Below are 18,576 nucleotides of genomic sequence, written 5' to 3'. Positions count from 1 at the left end.
CCCCAAATCGACAGTCTCAGAAAATTAGAATATTACATGGAACCAAGAAGACAAGGATTGAAGAATAGAACAATATCGGACCTCTGAAAAGTATACAGTGTACTGTGCTTGATTGGCCAGCAAACTTGCCTGACCTGACCCCATAGAGAATCTATGGGGCATTGCCAAGAGAAGGATGAGAGACATGAGACCAAACAATGCAGAATTGCTGAAGGCCGCTAATGAAGCATCCTGGTCTTCCATAATACTTCATCAGTGCCACAGGCTGATAGCATCCATGCCACGCCGCATTGAGGCAGTAATTGCTGCAAAAGGGGCCCAAACCAAGTACTGAATACATATGCATGCTTATACTTTTCAGAGGTCCGATATTGTTCTGTTCTTCAATCCTTGTCTTCTTGGTTCCATGTAATATTCTAATTTTCTGGGATTGTGGATTTGGGGTTTTCATGAGCTGTACGCCATGATCATCACAATTATAACAAATTAAGGCTTGACTTATCTCGCTTTGCATGTAATGCGTCTGTCTCATATATCAGTTTCACCTTTTAATTTGCATTACTGAAATTAATGGACTTTTGCACGATATTCTAATTTTCCGAGTTTCACCTGTACTTAACAACTGTGATTTCAAGCAGCCAGTAGGCCAACCCTCTCTCTATGCCCTCTCCCCTATTAAGATGTTTTAACATTACAAACTATACATGGGAGACTGAGCCATGCTGCAGATTTCAAACATCCCCAACATTTGTTGGGTATTTTTGCTACTAATCAATATTCTGTAGCCTGCCACTCAGTAGACCCGCCATTTCTGACCTCCAGAAACATCAGAATCAGTGTGTCTCTTCACTATGGCCCCTAGCCATTGTAAAGCTATGTAAAGAGTACTCCCCATTTATCAGACTGCAGTGTTATGCAAACTTTTAGGTAATCCTGTCATAGAAATGAATGAGGCTGTACAGTACTCAAAAAGCAATAATTAATCATCCTAATCAACAGAACAGCTGGGTCACTTTCCCAGTTTAAACATTGTGTGACTTTAGGAAAAAAATCCCCTTATGCTTGTATGGGTCCTTCATAAAATTAAAGGAGCAATAAGATTAATCTGCTGCCCTTAATTGCTGTTTGCAAAGTGCTTTCTGATACTCCAGTGGAGAGCATGTGGAGACATTTGACATTGTGTTGGCTCATGCTCCTTTCCCCTGTTTTGTTGCAGACCTTGAGGCCTGACAGTATGCGTTAGATGAACTTGGATTAGTTTGCTATTGGCCAGGAGTTCAAAGCTGGCACTTCCTTGCATTCCAGATGCTGCTGCATCTCCCTTTCTACTTTGCCTTCTTCCTGTAGGCACCAGAAGTCCTTTGCTGCATAACTTGCCCCATTACTGGTTGCATAGCTGCTTTCTTGCCTGGAAGGTTCTAGCCACAGTGAGTAGATGAGATCAGAACACAGGAGGGTTGGTTTTAGTCCTCACTTGCTGGCAGTTCCTTGCTAATCCTTTCCCTTCTCTCTACTTTTCACCTTCGCAATTCTGACAGCCAGAGGCGCTCTTACCCCTGGACTTCAGGGCCTCCACACCCCCTGGGGGCCTCCAAATCCTCTTTAGTCTGTCCAGGGTGGTGTGGTTTGTGCCTTCAAGAACTTATGCATTAAGAAATGATGTTTAACTTTCAGTGGGGGTGGGCGGACCAGGGTGGGGGGGCAGGCTCAAAAGAACTTTAGGTCCAGGCTCCAAAATAACTAGATGCACCTCTGCTGACAGTCACAATTAGTTGCACTGAATGCTGACTCATTGATGTTAATCTTTGAGGTTATTTAGTTGTTGCTTCTCAGTTCTCCCCTTGGCTTCTATAAGATTCAGACTTCATTCTCCTATTAGGCATTCTTGCATATACTTGGTGAGGCCAGTAGTTAAAAAGCAAGGCCGGGACTTAGAATTGTTTTGTATCAGGGCTATAGCTAGAATTGAGCGGACGGGTTCAAAGAACGCAGGCCCCCTAGTTCCTGAGGGGGCCCCAGATCCACCCCTCCCTATTTTCTTCATTATGTCCGTCACTCCAAGGGGCCGCTGGGGAGAGGGGTGAACATGGGCCCCATCTCCCCTATGTATGCCCCTGTTTCTTGTAGATATTCTTTCTGTAGTTTCTTCATCCCAGGCGCTATGGTTACTGCAAAGACAGTACAATCTCGCTTTCTTTTTTCACTATGTTATTTTCCACTGATCACTTTGACCTTAAAGGAAGAGTGTGTTACTACTATATCAGAAGGGTTTCGTTTTCAGTCTTTTTTAGTCCTTAAATATATATCACCACGAAAATGCTAGATCCATGGCTTCACTCTTTTGAAGCTGTGGATAAACATCATGGTAGTGTCATCAGGGTCACCTAATGGTGCAGCGGGGAAATGACTTGACTAGCAAGCTAGAGGTTGCCAGTTCGAATCCCCACTGGTATGTTCCCCAGACTGCGGGAAACACCTATATTGGGCAGCAGAGATATAGGAAGATGCTGAAAGGCATCATCTCATACTGCGCCAGAAGAGGCAATGGTAAACCCCTCCTGTATTCTACCAAAGACAACCACAGGGCTCTGTGGTCGCCAGGAGTCAACATTGACTTGATGGCACACTTTACCTTTAGTGTCATCATGATAAATATGGGTGTGGCACTTCCACTCCTCTTTCTAGAGATTCTTCTATAATCTTAGGTCTCCCATGTTATTGAGGTATTTTTCTTACAATTCAGTCTGTTTCAATCTAGTCCCAAAATTTCCTCTGTTTTCTGGGCTAATATAGTACAAGCAGGGTACTGATTTAACCAGTAGCTGACTGGAAGTGTCTACTCTATAACAACTGGGAGTCAGTTGTATTAGTGCAGGTTAGATTGCATGGATCTAAGGAGGAGCAAATGTTTCTGCTAAAACTCCACAAGTCAGCGCAGTACCCAGCCACAGTAATAGCCACACTGCGGACTTCTGCTCCTATGTCCTCCCATACCATTCCTTCCACTGGCTTATTTTTCAGCTGATTGTTCCTTGCATTGTAACACACAGGTGTAAATGTATGAATAAATAAATACTGAATACATGCCCATTTTCTGTGAGTTTAAAAATGTTTTAAAAGGACAAGTCATGAGACTGGCAAACAAGCTCTCCCCTTCCCCAGCTGGGAAAAGACAGCAGTATTTTTGGCACGACGTAGCTCATGTCTGTGTAATGGGGGTCATTTATAATTTGTTGGCAATCTTCTAATAAAGTTGATGCTCAGTACTAGCCTTCAGACAAATGTGGACAACGGCTGTGCTCTCCATGTTTCGCATCTGTGATCCCACTTTGAATGGAACAGGAGCATAGCACAAGAAATCCTTCAGATCTCTGAATAGGAACAGTCATGTGACCTGACCAACATTAACACCATACCCAAACCTTTGTAGTGCAGATAAGGGCAGGGCATAGTGCAGATCAGATGTACATGTGGCTGTACTGCTCAGACACAGCTAAGCATGCTCTCTCTTTGTCTCTCAGTAATGCCATCACCCTGTGAATATGTCTAAACAATAAGTTGTCAATTGCTAGCCAGCTTATATAGATTACATTGTTTTTTACACCACTCTGTGGCTCAGCTATACAGAGCTTAGACATTCATCATCTTTTTTACAAAACTCTGAACTTCCTACAGTTTGTCTATGTTGTTTTGACAGCAAAGCAACCACAACTTCACAGTGTCCCAGATAGACTCCGTCCAGACATGTAAAGAGAGGAATACCCCGCTGCTTCTTAATGTGACAGATTTTGACAATTAGGCCAGTTTCACATGAGACTCTTTCCATGTGATTATTGGCCCAGTGATGAGTTGTCTGCTTGTGGTTCTCTGTTGCTTCATATGCCTAACCTTGTCTAATGAGTAAGCATAAGGCAGACATGGGTAGGTGAATGTTTGGGTTGCATATCACTTTCTGACACCAAGTTTGATTTCCAGACAATAATTAAACAAAGGCACTGGTGGAGTTCTGCAACTGGAAGTTTTGACCTCCATAAAGAACCATCAAACTTCACAGACAGAGAGGCACTTCACACGATTGGTGTGAAGCGCCAGACGAGGTTTGCGTGGAGAGAGAGGGCTTAGCCCATTCTCCCTGCACACGAGCAGCTGCTTGCTGCTGGGCAGCTGGATTGGGAGTTCCAGGGGTCGGGGGAAGGGGAGTGCCGCCCTGGCCCCCCAAACGCCAGGAAGGCACCTTGTGAGTGTGTGGTGCCTTCCTGGGGTCCCCACCCCTCCCCAGTGTGTCAGCCGTGGCTGCAAGCAGCCACGGCTGACACACGATCAAATAAACAAGGTTAATGGAGCACTTGCTCATTTAGGGTGAGGGGTAGTTAGGCGGGCTCACTGCCAGAGAACCACCAGGCTCACCCGCGAGCCTGGTGGTTCTCATGACTGCTCGAAACCGGGCTAAGGGAGCCCAGCCCAGTTTTGAGCAATCATGTGAATAGCTTCAGAGAGTCATTTATGGAGTCCCAAGCCTGTCTTGTTTTGCCTAACTGGATTTTGACTTGGGTATTTAACAGTGCAATCTTATGCTGCTTTATACAGAAGTGACTCATACAGAATTCAATGGGATATCCTCTCAAGTGTGTTTAGGATTAGAGCTTAAGGTATGTGGAGATAACCTAAATCCCATGGTTCTTAGCACACTTAGGATCTTAAGTCAAAATGATAAAAGGCAGGCTGCATCTATCACAAAATACAATAAAGGTTTAAAATCTGGTAGTGCATACATAACAAACATGTTGAACTTTGAACAATCTCAGAACTGGAATATGTACATATATTTCTTAATACTGGCTAATTAATCCTTGTATTCTGTCACTTCAAGAACTATAAAATGTTTATGACATGTTGATAGAGGTCTATAAAATCATGCATGGTGTGGAGAAAGTGGATAGAGAAAATTTTCTCCCTCTCACATAACACTAGAACCAGGGGTCATCCCATGAAATTGATTGCCAGGAAATTTAGAAGCAACAAACGGAAGTACTTTTTCACACAATGCATAATTAACTTGTGGAATTCTCTGCCACAAGATGTGGTGACAGCCAACAACCTGGATGGCTTTAAGAGGGGTTAGGATAGCATCATGGAGGAGAGGTCTCAACAGCTACTGGTTAGAGGGCTATAGGCCACCTCCCGCCTCAAGGGCAGGATGCCTCTGAGTACCAGTTGCAGGGGAGTAACAGCAGTAGAGAGGGCATGCCCTCAGCTCCTGCCTGTAGACTCCCAGCAGCACCTGGTGTGGGCCACTGTGTGAAACAGGATGCTGGACTAGATGGACCATGGGCCTGATCCAGCAGGGCTGTTCTTCTGTTAATTGCATCATTTCTTCACAGGGAGAATGTACTAGTTGTAACAAAGTATACACACTAAAATTATCATAGAAGCCTTTGCCCATTGGCATGCCATGTTAATGATCTTTCATTTAGGAGAGAAATACTTTTCCAATGTCGAGAAATAACAGTTTTCTACTGTAAAACTTATGATTAAGTAGCCTGTTTAAGTTATAAAAGTAGCCACCCAAAACCTTTATATGCAGTAGCCTCATCACTGGCCACTTCCTATATCACAGGGGTTCCCAAAAGGAGCACTAGTACCTCCAGTGGAACTTGGAGAGGGCTCCCAGGGGGTATTGAGAATCCTCCTGCCTTCCTACACTGTCGTGGCACTATTTGTTCCCCATGTGAGGATCCCTGCTTGAAGCCAACACATCCTCAAGTATGTGTCCACTCAAGGGAGGGAGGAGGGTTAAGACTCTCCTCCTCTGCTCCTGATTGGTTGCACTTACACACACACACACACACACACACACACACTCACACTTAAATGTTACATTTATGAAACAGGCTACTCCACTCACTGGCTTACATCCAGATTAAGGTACTCATTAGCAGTCTTATTGACATCAATGGGACCAATTTACTTGTCCATTAATTTCGATGGGAGTACGCATAAGCCTTGGTGTAAGCCCATGGCTAGAACATTCTGTCTTGTAACTGGTGTGTGTGTGTGTGTGTGTGTGTGTGTGTGTGTGTGTGTGTGTGTGTGTGTGTACACACCAAATCTCTGTGGGGTACGTGAGCTGAGTTTGCAACATGAGAGGTACACTTGTTTAAACAGTTTGGGAACCCCTGCTATATCACATTTACTTCATCTCATGATCTACATGACATGCTTTCCCCCCTTTCTTTTCTCTGTAAATGTGAAGCACTAATTTTGAAAACAATGATTGATGTCCAGGCTAATGACATGCCGGCGGAAGAATGTTTTCTGTTATGTGAGGGGGAGGAGCAATTTTCAGCAACTCCCTGTGTTCCGTCTGCAGCCATCCATTAGGGTTGTGCGAGCCAGACAGGTTTGGCTGGCTTGGTTCGAATCCAGTCCGGATTTGAACTGACCTGGTCCAGGCTCGGCCAAACCGGTCCAGTCTGGTTTGGCCATCGAGCTAGCTAGGCCGGCTCAAGGGATATCCTTGTAAAGGGGAATCTGGCTAGGATTCCCCTTTACAAGTATAGGGAGATTCCCTAGACTAAGAAGGAAGGAGCAGCAAAAGGGGAATATTTACATTTAGTTTCCCGCTGGTGGGGACGATGGCGGCGACATTGGTGGTGGGGGTTCCTCCAACCACCTCCCCTGCCACTGCTGGTGGCAGCCTCCCAAATGACAGGCTGGGCCAGCTGCAGCCTAGTTCGGACCTCTGTGCATGCCTGCATGTGCAGAGGCCTAAACCGGCCACAACCAGCCTGACCTGTCATTTGGGAGGCCAGCAGGGGGATTGGAGGAGCCCCCGCTGCCGCCTCTGATGTCACAGACTCCCCTGTCCCCACTAACAGGAAACAAGGCAAATATTCCCTTTTCGCTGCCCTCTTAGTCTAGGGAATCCCCTTTTACTTGTAAGGGGGAATCCTAGCCAAATTCCCCCCGATCCAGCCCACAAGCTGGTTCTTTGAACCGGGGCATTGGACCACCTCAAACTGGCCGGCTCAATGTCGAGCCTGGCTCAATCCAAACCAGCTCACATACAGTATTCCTACCATCCATGCCTTCCAAAAATATGTCTCTGAGGGTTGGCGGACTGGCTGATTAAGGGCAAAGGGATATCAATGCAAAGTGACCTTGAGTGGAAAGCACTCTTCTGCCAACATGCTATTAGTTTATTTATTCTCTGCAAAGAAATAGTCTCCCTTTATTAAAGCCTCAGGTCTTGCACTATTATTGATTATTATTAATACAATGCTTTGTAAACAGTTTGTAGGCATTACAGGAGAATCGGGCAATCAAAAGGGCTCACAGCCACACTTGTTCTTCAGCAACACACCCAAATTAACCCTCAGGTATTAAGGAGAGATAAGATGTGTCTTTCAACTATTCAAAAGATGGCTGTAAGAAAGAGGGAGGGAGGACAACAACCACTTACCCCATGAGAGCAGAGCAAGAAGCAATCACTTCAAGTTCAAGCAGAGCAGATTTAGATCAGAAATTAAGTCAATGCTTGGACAATGCAAGTTCTTATGTTGCAGCAACTCCCCGGGAGAGGCTGTCAGATACTGCTTTCACAGGATAGTGCTCCATGTAGGGGCCTTAATATTTATTTGCTTCTTACAGAGTCTGCCAGCCTGGTTGTATTGAAAGTCTCTAGATCCAATTTGTTTCTTCTAAGATTTCCAACTGATTAGGCTCTGTGCCTACTTTGATTTATAGAGCACAACCACCTCCAATGCAAACTATTCCATTCTCTCAACACATGTTATAGCTAGGGATAACTGCATCTTATTAATTATCCATTGGGTTTCTGATGTGCCTACTCTAATTCACTGATCTTGGCTTTCAGGCTTCGAACATGCGTGTATAAAACCTTTATTTTATGTCCTCCTTTAAATGTCTCCATTCTGTGCAGTTTCTCTTCCTGTGCCCTTTCAGTCTTTTTGACTGGGTCTCAGTTTGCATATGTTCATTGTCAACTTCTATATCATCCTCTTTTTGAGGACCTAGGATATCATCCCTAAGGGATGAGTCTTTCCAAAACAGATGCTCCTCAGCAACCTGTTGGCTTTACCCCAGATGTCAGTTTATGCGCATCTGCCAGGGATTGTTTAGGAATCTCTTTATGATGGGCTGGATTAGGTGACCTGGCTGGAGGTTGGGTGCTGTTAATAGTTTGTGCTTGTGTTGTGTGTGGATGAAATATTTAAAACAAGACTTCAAAGACTTTTATACTCCAGTGCAGACTGTTATTAAAACATTTCCATGGAAATGTGTGAAGCGTGAATAAAAAAGATGTTGTACTCATATTGGAGTGGACCTTCTCCAGTTTGGTAGCTCCCTTTGTTACGAGGGGTTTTTCCCACCCCTTTGGGATTGGAAGCTGGCAGGGGTATTCAAGACAATTGCAGACACAGCAAAAGTCAAATAGCAAATTTTACTAAGGGAAATTGAAAACAAGGGGTAAGTGGGCATTCCCACTTGACAGCTGTATACGCGAGTCAACTCGCATGTCAAAAGACTGATTTTCTGAAATGTAACCCCTTTTGCTAATAAACACCTTAACCACTAATAAATCAAAGTAAATTCATGTATCTGACCAATCGGTAGACTCTCTAATGGTAGCAATGGAGTTCTCTGGTGTGAGTTTACAAGAAGGTATGGAAACCAGACCTGAGAATGTACCTAGAGCTCCCAGGGGAAGCACATGTTGTCGGACCAGAGGAAAGTCCGGGACTGGTTATTTGGCACTTGAGGAGGGGCTTAAACCGACTTCCTAGGAGGAGATATGCATATGAAGGCAGGTAAAGAATCCTGGGGTCTGGTTCACTATAACTAAGGGTGTTCTTCCAGTTGCAGACCCGGGCCAAGCAGTCCAGGAAGACCCAACACACACTTGGCCGCGTGCCTACTTGCTGGCCCGGGATTAACCTTCTCATAAGAGGGCCAGTCCACTGAAGACAGAAGCACCACGTGTTTCAACTCTCCATTTGACTGCACTCTCACGAGGTAGCCTTTTCAACCATAGAGGGCCCCACAGATGTAGGGCTCCCTGTACCTCTGGTTAGCAATAGAACTCATGCTCCATACCTTCACCATTCCACTAAACCACTTTCTACTTCCAATGGACCAAGGCTGCCCAAGCGGCTTTGGGCAGGCAGATTAGGAAAGACCAGGAATGAATTCTACGTTCGGGGGCTGATCAGGCCTGGCTCGGCCCGATATTGCAGCAGACTCAAATTAGCCATTGTGGGACAGGAAACCTGTGGGGTTGGTCCCTGGCTAGCCAATTGACTGTGAATAGTGAGACCGGACATGGGGTTGTGTTATGGGGAGACCAGACTCTTCAAAGGGATGCTTACATTCTGAGAGAGATGTTGCTGAGGGACCCTTTCCCGGGGCTTAGATGAAACTTTTCAACTGGGCTGGGCTTTAGCCTGCCTGCATGCATGTCCCTTTAGTCTGCACACATGTCTCTATGGCCAGGCACTCTCATGAGAGAATGGGTCCATCCCAAACAGGATCCATCTTTGTTGCATAAGAAGAATATCATTGAGATCGAAGCCTGCTCTAGATGGATGGTTCTGCTCATGAGGTTTGGCTGAGACTGAGCATGCTTTCACCCCAGGGGAAGGTGCTGCCCCCGCCCCCTGCTTCCCCTACCTACTGGTACAAAAATGAGAACAAAATTCCTCCAATACCAAAAACCAGAGGGTCAATTCCTAAACAATCCTAATCTATTCTTAGCAGTCTAATCCCATACATTCATACTTAGCCATTCATACATGGGTTGGGAAGGGGGTCTAGCGGGAGGAAGATAATAATAATCGCCGGAGACATATAGGAAGGGTGGGGCGATGCATCTCCTGACATACCTGCTGAAGAGCTGGGCTGGTGTGGAGTCATGAACCTGGGATCAGGTCTGGGAAGAGATGAGGGTGGTGGGGAGTGCCTGATGCAGCCTCCTTAAATAGGGTCAGAACCATGTGGCTGGAAAAGTTCAGGGGTTCCTTGGTCCTTGAATGGCCAGGACAAAGAGATACAGTTGGGATAAGGAATATGTGGTTGTGTCAATCCTGGCACCAGACAGGTGTTGAGCTTTTCCTGCTAGGACAATCACGCAGGTGAATTGGAAGGTGGGCTTTTGTTTGTCTAGGGACCTAATTATTGGTGCTGTGCACATTGGTGAATGTGCTTCTGAGGAACGTAGGAACGAATGCAATCAGCTGTGTTTAGCAAACTGAGACAGGCAAAGGAGCTTCTGATTTATCAGTCTTAGGAAGAAGGCTAAGGAGATCTTGACACAGAAAGTCATGCTTGGGCATCACTGTGATCCTGCAAACACATGAGACCTGTTTCCAGGCTTTTCATATACTTGCCTTTTTTTACCCTTCCTTTTGCTAGTGTGTACATGCATCTTTCTTGGACTTCAGAATACAGATCCTCCATGCCGGCACCTAGGAGTGGTGTGGGGGGCAGTGGGGCGGAATGGCCACTGCCCGTAACACTTGCAGATTCAAACATTGCTTATTGTTCCTTTATCTGGAATGCTGATCCTTATCCTATCTGTCGTAAGTTTCTGCTCAGAAGATCTTCGTTGCACATAGGATTCTTAATGTTTTCATTATAAGGCTGTGCAGCACAGAGAACCGATATTCTGGTCCAAGCCATTGCAAACCCTGTTAAAGCATTTTTCACTGGAAACGATTCCAAGGAAGAATGCCTCTGATATCAGTAAGTTGTTTGATACCATATTGCACCGTATCAGCATGGTATTGAATAGGATCAGAGGGTGGGAGTAAGGCTTATCTTTACTGAAGAGCTAGTTCCTCTGAAGAAATAGGCTGCCTTCTGGGCAGCCACAGTGGCAGCATTTCAAATTGCCACCTATCCTTCCTGATCTCACCATTACTAGGGGAGAACGACCACATCCTTTAATTTTTTTTCTTAGTAATACACCAGAAAAAGAATGCAATGTCATGACATTGCTTCCTTTCCTGGTGCTATAGACTAGGGATCCTCAACACTGGGTCCCCAAATATTATTGGACTTCAACTCCCATAATCCCCAGCCCCAATGGCCTTTGGTTAGGGATTATGGGAGTTGAAGTCCAATAACATCTGGGGACCCAATGTTGAGAATCCCTGCTTTAGACAGTGAGACCAGGAAAGGAAGATAAGCCCCACTTCCAGCGTGATGCATCAAGCTGATACTGATATATCAGCTTGATGCTGTCTGGACCACTCTGGAGACTGAGTGCACTCTTTGATCATTACCCAGACTGGGTTGATACTAATATCAATCCTGATCATGGTTGTCACACATAGCCCTACTTCATTGGGTCACAGTTTTCTGTTTCTTACCCAAAGAGTGAGCACATGTGTAGGTCCACAGATGTAGAAGCAGCATAATTTTGCTTTGTGGAAGGCCATCTCTTTAAGAACTTGCAGCTGTATGAGATTACCTACAAAAGTTAAAGGAGCTAATTCATAAAACAATAATAAAATAAATACATAGATAGCAATGTTTACATTTGCACTGGTTGGGGCGGTGATCAGTGCAGATCTATGAAAATTATACAGTAGCTTGCTCCCACCTTTGACATAAGAACATATGAAGACCCCTACTGAGTAAGGCCAGGCCAGGCTAGGCCAGCAACCTGTTTCTCACAGTGGCCCACTAGATGCCTCTGAGAAGCCCACAAGCAGGAGATGCAGGCATACCCCTTCTCCTGCCATTACTCCTCTGCAACTGGTTTTCAGAGCCATACTGCCCCTGAACTTGGAGGCAGCATATAACCATCCAGACTAGGAGCCATCGATAGACTTGTTCTCTATAAATTTGGCTAATCCTCTTTCAGATCCATCACCACATCTTGTGACAGCAATTTTCATAGTTTAATTATGATAAGTGAAGAAGCACTTCTTTTTTCCATCCTAAATTTCCTGCTAACCAGTTTCATTGAATGAACCTGGTTCTAGTGTTGTGAGAGAGGGAGAAAGACTTCTCTCTATTCATTTTCTCAAACATGTTCCCCCTTAAGTTGCCATTTTAACAGGTTGGACCCGGGATACCTGAGGGACTGCCTGCTCCCAAGGTTTACTGCCCACTTGACGAGGTCATCTGAGGGGGCTCTGCTCCGGGTGCCGACAATGAGGGAGGCTTGGTTGTAGTGCACAAGGGACAGGGCCTTCTCTGTTGCTGTCCCCAGACTCTGGAATGCTCTCCCGGTGGCTATTCGCTCCTCGGTCTCCATCACAGCTTTTAGAAAGAGTGTAAAATCTTGGCTTTTTGCCCATGCATTTATTTGATTCTCTGCTGCTGCTCTTTGTACTCTGTATTGCTTTTATGCTTTTGTTTTAAATTTTTAATCAGATTTGTTTAATATTTTTCACTTAATATTTTAATTGTGTCTTTTTTATCATCTTGTTTTAAAATTTTGCTGTAAACCGCCTTGGGATTGTTTTAATGAAAGGCAGTATATAAATTTAACAATAAATAAAAATAAATTAAATAAAATTTTCCAAATTAAGAAGCCCCAAATGCTATGGTCTTTTCTAATCTTGTCAAAGAAAGATTCTCTAGCCCCTGGTCATTCTGGTTGCCCTCTTCCACACCTTTTCTGAGATGCAGCAGCCAGAACCATATACAGCATTCCAGATGTCGCCACACTATAGATTTAAATAGGACATGTATAATATTAGTAGTGTTATTTATTTATTTATTTATTTATTTTTACATTTATATCCCGCTCTTCCTCCAAGGAGCCCAGAGCGGTGTACTACATACTTGAGTTTCTCCTCACAACAACCCTGTGAAGTAGGTTAGGCTGAGAGAGAAGTGACTGGTTTTATTTTCTACTTCTTTCCTAATTACCTCAAACATGCGATGCACCTTTTTCCCAGCTGCCATGTGCTGGGTTGATGTTTTCATTGATCGATCCATCACAACCCCAAGATTTCTCCCCTGATTACTCATTGACAGCTCAGATCCCATCAGTTTATATGTAAAGTTGGGATTTTTTTGCCCCAATGTGCACCATTTTATGGTTTTTTTAAACACTGAATCACATTTGCCATTTTGTTGCCTATTCACCCAGCTTGGAGAGCTCTTTTTCAGAGCTCTACACAATCCATTTTGGTTTTCACGACATTGAGTAGCTTGGTATCATCCACAGACCTGGCCACCTCGCTGCTTACCCTAATTTATGAACAAGTTTAAACACTGATACCAATACAGATCTTTAGGGAGACCCCACTTCTTACCATCTTCCATTGTGGAAATTGTCCATTTATTCCTGCTCTCTGCTTCCTGTTCAGTTACCAGTCCATAAAAGGACTGTCCTCTTATCCCATGACTGCTGAGTTTACTCAGAAGCCTTTGGTGGGGGGATTCATCAAAAAGGCTTTGGAAATCCAAGTAGATGATGTCAACTGGATTATGTCTATCCACATACCAGCTAACACACCTGAAGAATGCTAACAAGTTAGTGGAGTTTTTATTCTCTTAGTAAGGCCTGCATTGTGGGGTAAGGTCTGTAGTTTAAAAACAACAACGATGTTATAACTTCTAACAGTCAAGTGGAGTCATTATATTATGCCAGATTATCACAAATTTCTTTGCTGCAAACCACCGCAAGCAGGAAAAAAGTTAATTTCAAGTTCAAATAACAGCTGCAAAAAGGGTGCTTTCTTTGGACTGGGATTTTGGTGTCACCCTGCCTCCCACTCAGGGGCATAACTATAATAGGACAAGGGGAGACAGTTGTCTAGGGGCCCACTGCCTTGGGGGGCCCCCAGAGGCAAGTCACATGACTGACTCCCCCAGCCTCGCACCTGCCCGGGCTTCCTTCAGTTGTATTCATCCTCCGAAATTGATGTGAGTGTTAAGACCTGGAGCTACCAGAACAGCATGTCTTTCTCTAAAACTATTAAATGACTTGCATCGTCCACAATTTACATAACCTTTTAAAAGGCTGATGTTCTATTGTGGCACATAGGTATGTGTTTTTGTTACAACTATTCAGCTTCATTTAAGATTTCTTTACTTCATGAGCTGAGCTTCAGTGAGTGGGGGGCATTTTAAAATCTTGTCTCTGGGCCCACTCCAACCTTGCTATGCCCCTGCTCCCACTGTGACACCATCTTTTAGTAGGCTTTGACTTGTAAAATTAAATAGTGCAGTACTAGGATGTGGAGTTTATACTGGAGCTTGGAGCCAAGAAAAGACCGTATCCAGCTGCATTCTCATAACATTCAGAACAAGGAATCTGCCTGGCCGTGCTCTGTTGCTGTCAGACTATTCAAAGCAGAGGCTCTGTGGATAATGCCTTGTCAAGGAAATCTTTTACTTCCTCAGCTGATAGAGACAGCAATTGGTTCCAATGTGGATTGATTTAAATCAGTGATTTAAATCACCAAGCAGAAAGTCCTGGTTTAAAGTATTAATTTTCATCAAGTTTTTCTTTGAAGGAAAAGCTAGCCTATCCATAATGCAGGGTGACCGAATTAGTTTGACAGCTTTCATTATTGTTCTCCCTCGTGTCACAGAGCCCAGAGCGGGCCAATTATGGCTATGATATCAACTTCCTCTCACTTAGTCATATTTCTGTGGTGACCAGAACTCTGCCACCTCAGTCTGTGAAGAAATGCTGCCACCATCATAACATACCCCAGGTTGGTAGACGATACCTGGAAACAACAAAGCAGGAATAACTTTGAAGTATCACAAAATAACTTTTGTGAATTTAAGCATGCTTTTTATTTTAATGCAGGGGCTTTTCCAGACTCGCCTTTTGCTCTGCCTTAGCCAATATTTAATTCTTAATCATTTCAGATCAAATGTCAGGGCAATCATTGGGGTTTTTTTTGGCAAACATTGTAAAACCATTTAACCAGGAACCATTTGACCAAAATTAGACATATATTTAAGGGAAGTCAGAAAGAACAGAATATCCAGCCATTCAGTAAAGAAGAAGAAATTACATTTCTAACTCAAAATACTATCCTAAGAATATAAGAACAGCCCACCAGATGCCACTGGAAGCCTACAGGGAGGAGTTGAAGGTATGCCCTCTCTCCTGCTGTTACTCCCTTGTCAGGGGCATAGCTAGGGGAGAGGGGGCCCGTGTTCATCCCTCTCTCGGGCAGCCCCCCAGAGTGAGGGAGACAATGAAGAAAATTGGGAGGGATGGAGCTGGAGGGCCCTCAGGAGCTGGGGGCCCGTGTTCTTTGAACCCTTTCATTCAATTATAGCTACACCCCTGTCCCTTGCCACTGGTACTCAGAGGCATCCTGCCTTTGAGGCTGGAGGTGGCCTATAGCCCTCCGACTAGTAGCTGTTGATAGACCTCTCCTCCATTAGGTTATCCAAGCCCCTCCTTAAAGCCATACAAGTTGTTGGCTGCCACCACATCTTGTGGCAGAGAATTCCACAAGTTGATTATGCGTTGTGTGAAAAAGTACTTCCGTTTGTTGCTCCTAGATTTCCTGGCAATCAATTTCATGGGATGACCCCTGGTTCTAGTGTTATGTTAAAGGGAGAAAAATTTCTCTCTATCCACTTTCTCCACTCCATGCATGATTTCATAGACCTCTATCATGTCTCCCTGCAGTTGTCTCATTTCGAAACGAAATAGCCCCAGGTGTTGTAGCCTTGCCTCATAAGAAAGGTGCTCTAGGCCCCTGATCATCTTGGTTGCCCTCTTCTGCACCTTTTCCAGTTCTACAATGTCCTTTTTTAGATTTGGTGACCAGAATTGTATGCAGAACTCCAGGTGTGGCCGCATCATCATTTTGTATAAGGGTATTATAATATTAGCAGTTTTATTTTCAACCCCCTTCCTCATGATCCCTCGCATGGAATTGGCCTTTTTCACAGCTGCCGCACATTGAGTTGACACTTTCAACAAGCCGTCCACCATGACCCCAAGATCCCTCTCTTGATCAGTCACAGACAGCTCAGTTCCCATCAACGTATACTTGAAGTTAGGGATTTTCATCCCAATGTGCATCACTTTACACTTGCCCACACTGAAGCGCATTTGCCACTTTGTCGCCCACTCCCCCAGTTTGGAGAGATCCTTTTGGAGTTCCTAACAATCTGTTTTGGATTTCACTACCCAAAAGAGTTTGGATCATCTGCAAATTTGGCCACATCGCTGCTTACCCCTGCTTCTAGATCATTTATGAATAAATTAAAAAGCACCGGTCCCATTACAGATCCCTGGGGGACCCCACTTCTTACTTCCCTCCATTGTGAAAACTTTCCATTTATCCTTACCCTCTGTTTCCTGTCTTTCAACCAGTTAGCAATCCACACATGTACTTGTTCCCTTATTCCATGACTGCTTAGTGTTCTCAGGAGTCTTTTATAAGGAACTTTGTCAAAAGCTTTTTGGAATTCCAGGTATACTATGTCAACTGGATCACCCTTATCCACACACTTGTTGACACTCTCAAAGAACTCCAAAAGGTTTGTGAGGCAAGATTTATCTTTGCAAAAGCCATGCTGGTTCTCTCCCAGCAGGGCCTGTTCTTCTATGTGCTTTACAATTTTATCCTCTCATACCTGTTAATTTAATTTTATCCTCTCATACATTATTATTATTATTATTATTATTATTATTATTAATTCAATTTCTATACCGCCCTTCCAAAAATGGCTCAGGGCAGTTTGCAAAGAGAAATAATAATAAATAAGATGGATCCCTGTCCCCAAAGGGCTTACATTCTAAAAAGAAACATAAGATAGACACCAGCAACAGTCACTGGAGGCACTGTGCTGGGGGTGGATAGGGCCAGTTACTCTCCCCCTGCTAAATAAAGAGAATCACCACGGTAAAAGGTGCCTCTTTGCCCAGTTAGCAGGGGTCATGTTAATATATGTTAATGTAATACATGTTAATGTAATGTAATACATGTCAATACATTTTAATGTAAGCATAGGATGCAAGACAAATTTCACCAAACTGCAGTTACAAGTCCATTTTCCAGTCAGGGTTACTTCATTACAGAACAAAATCTGCTGGTGACTCGCTAGTGCAAACACTGTCTGGCAATTTGAGAATATTGACTTAATCTAGCTCATGTGACTTTGAGCCAACTATGCACATTTCCAGTGGCAACCATGTGGAAGCAAAGTTAATTAGCAATTAATGGCAGAAGAATAGTAGGTGGGAACAAGGTAATATTATTTATTTATACCACTTTTCAAACAAAAAAAGTTCTCAAAGCAGTTTATATAGCAAATAAAATGAAAAGATAATTATCTATCCCAAAGGAGCTCACAATCTAAAAGAATAACTTTAAGGCGGGACGGGGATCCCAGCAGCCATCCCTGGGGGATGCTATGCTGAGTTGAATAAGGACAGTTGTTCTCCCCTTGCTAAAAATAATATGAACCACCACTTTGAAAAGTGCCCCTCTGCCCATTTAGCAGTGGACAGTACACTTTTCTCCATATGAGTGGCCTATCTGGAAAGGAACCTGCCCTATAGGTCTTTGGTCTTGATGGGTCATTAACTTCTCATGAGAGGGGTACAACAGCTGCAGCATAATTAAAGTGAAAGGAAGGATGATAAGAGTCAGGATCCACATTTCCGTTGACCCTATATGATATGTAGGGAATGGGAATGCACCAGAGGGTTTCAGAGTGGTTCACAGGCAATTCATGAGGATAATATCAAACTTCATATCAAATACTGCATATTCCTTAAATCTACATGTTATATCTCTGTACAGGACTGGTACTCGGTTGCCAGGCAATTAACTATGCTCAGGGGGAATTAAAACTTCACAAGGCAGGAAAGCAACTTTTGAATTGGTTTCCTCTCATGTTCCTCTGTGTTCCTATCTTCATTGGGAAGCCCCCTGCACAAGAGCACAACTTAGCATGGATGCAGTTGTAGGTCCACCCCTGAGAGAAAGGAGGAGGTTGCTGTGGAGAAGCAGTGTGACTCCAGTGTCTGGTGTCGCTCTCTTACAGGCTCCTTAAATCTCTTGGTTCACGTGAAGAATAAACAGCCCACACAAGCCTGGTCACTCAAAGGGAACAGAGGGAATTCCTGGCAACAAGCACATGTTCCCATCAACCCTGCAGGACCTTTCCAGGTAAGCAGATGCTGGGGGCCCAGAAAACAAATGCCACCTCACAAAGGCCTGGCATGCACTCACCAAGCCAAGGGCAAAATAGCCCCAAGGTCTGTTTGCTCCCAGTTCTACAGCTGTGGGAAAGAAGCCAGAATGAAAGGGTCTGAGAGAGATGCACTAACATGCAGACTGTTTCTCTCTTGAATGGCCAGTCGTCAATACTTTTAAGCACCAGGTTACTACTTGTAAAATGTGGTCATAAGCAACAGGCTTGTTGTTATTAGTATCCTACTATAAGCTAGTTTGTGAGATCCAAAGTCACCAAAGGAGTTGTGCTGCCACTCCTCTGCATAGCAAATGAACATGTGATGGGTTGGAGGGAGATTAGCAGACTTTACCCTCTCAGTCTATGCACACTCATTGAACACTTGAACATGAATCCTGCATGCACAATTGTACA

At 44.2% G+C, this 18,576-nt stretch overlaps 1 protein-coding gene across 7 annotated transcripts in view; it reads left to right on the top strand.

Moving 5' to 3' along the window:
- Window positions 1–18,576, top strand: part of MDGA1 (MAM domain containing glycosylphosphatidylinositol anchor 1) — a 396,970-nt gene that overhangs the window by 364,887 nt on the left and 13,507 nt on the right. For 6 of the 7 annotated variants that reach the window (XM_053304913.1, XM_053304878.1, XM_053304893.1 and 3 more), the window contains one exon: window positions 18,013–18,137. The exons of the other annotated variant lie outside the window; for it this stretch is intronic. In XM_053304913.1, the coding sequence (XP_053160888.1) occupies window positions 18,013–18,137 (125 nt within the window). The remainder of the gene's footprint in view (window positions 1–18,012; window positions 18,138–18,576) is intronic. 7 annotated transcript variants of the gene reach the window in all.

This window comes from Hemicordylus capensis, chromosome 1, assembly GCF_027244095.1.
Source record: "Hemicordylus capensis ecotype Gifberg chromosome 1, rHemCap1.1.pri, whole genome shotgun sequence".
Classification (NCBI taxonomy): Eukaryota; Metazoa; Chordata; class Lepidosauria; order Squamata; family Cordylidae; genus Hemicordylus; species Hemicordylus capensis.
The sequence above is the reverse complement of the archived record's forward strand: the minus strand, read 5'-3'. Positions and strand labels throughout refer to the sequence as shown.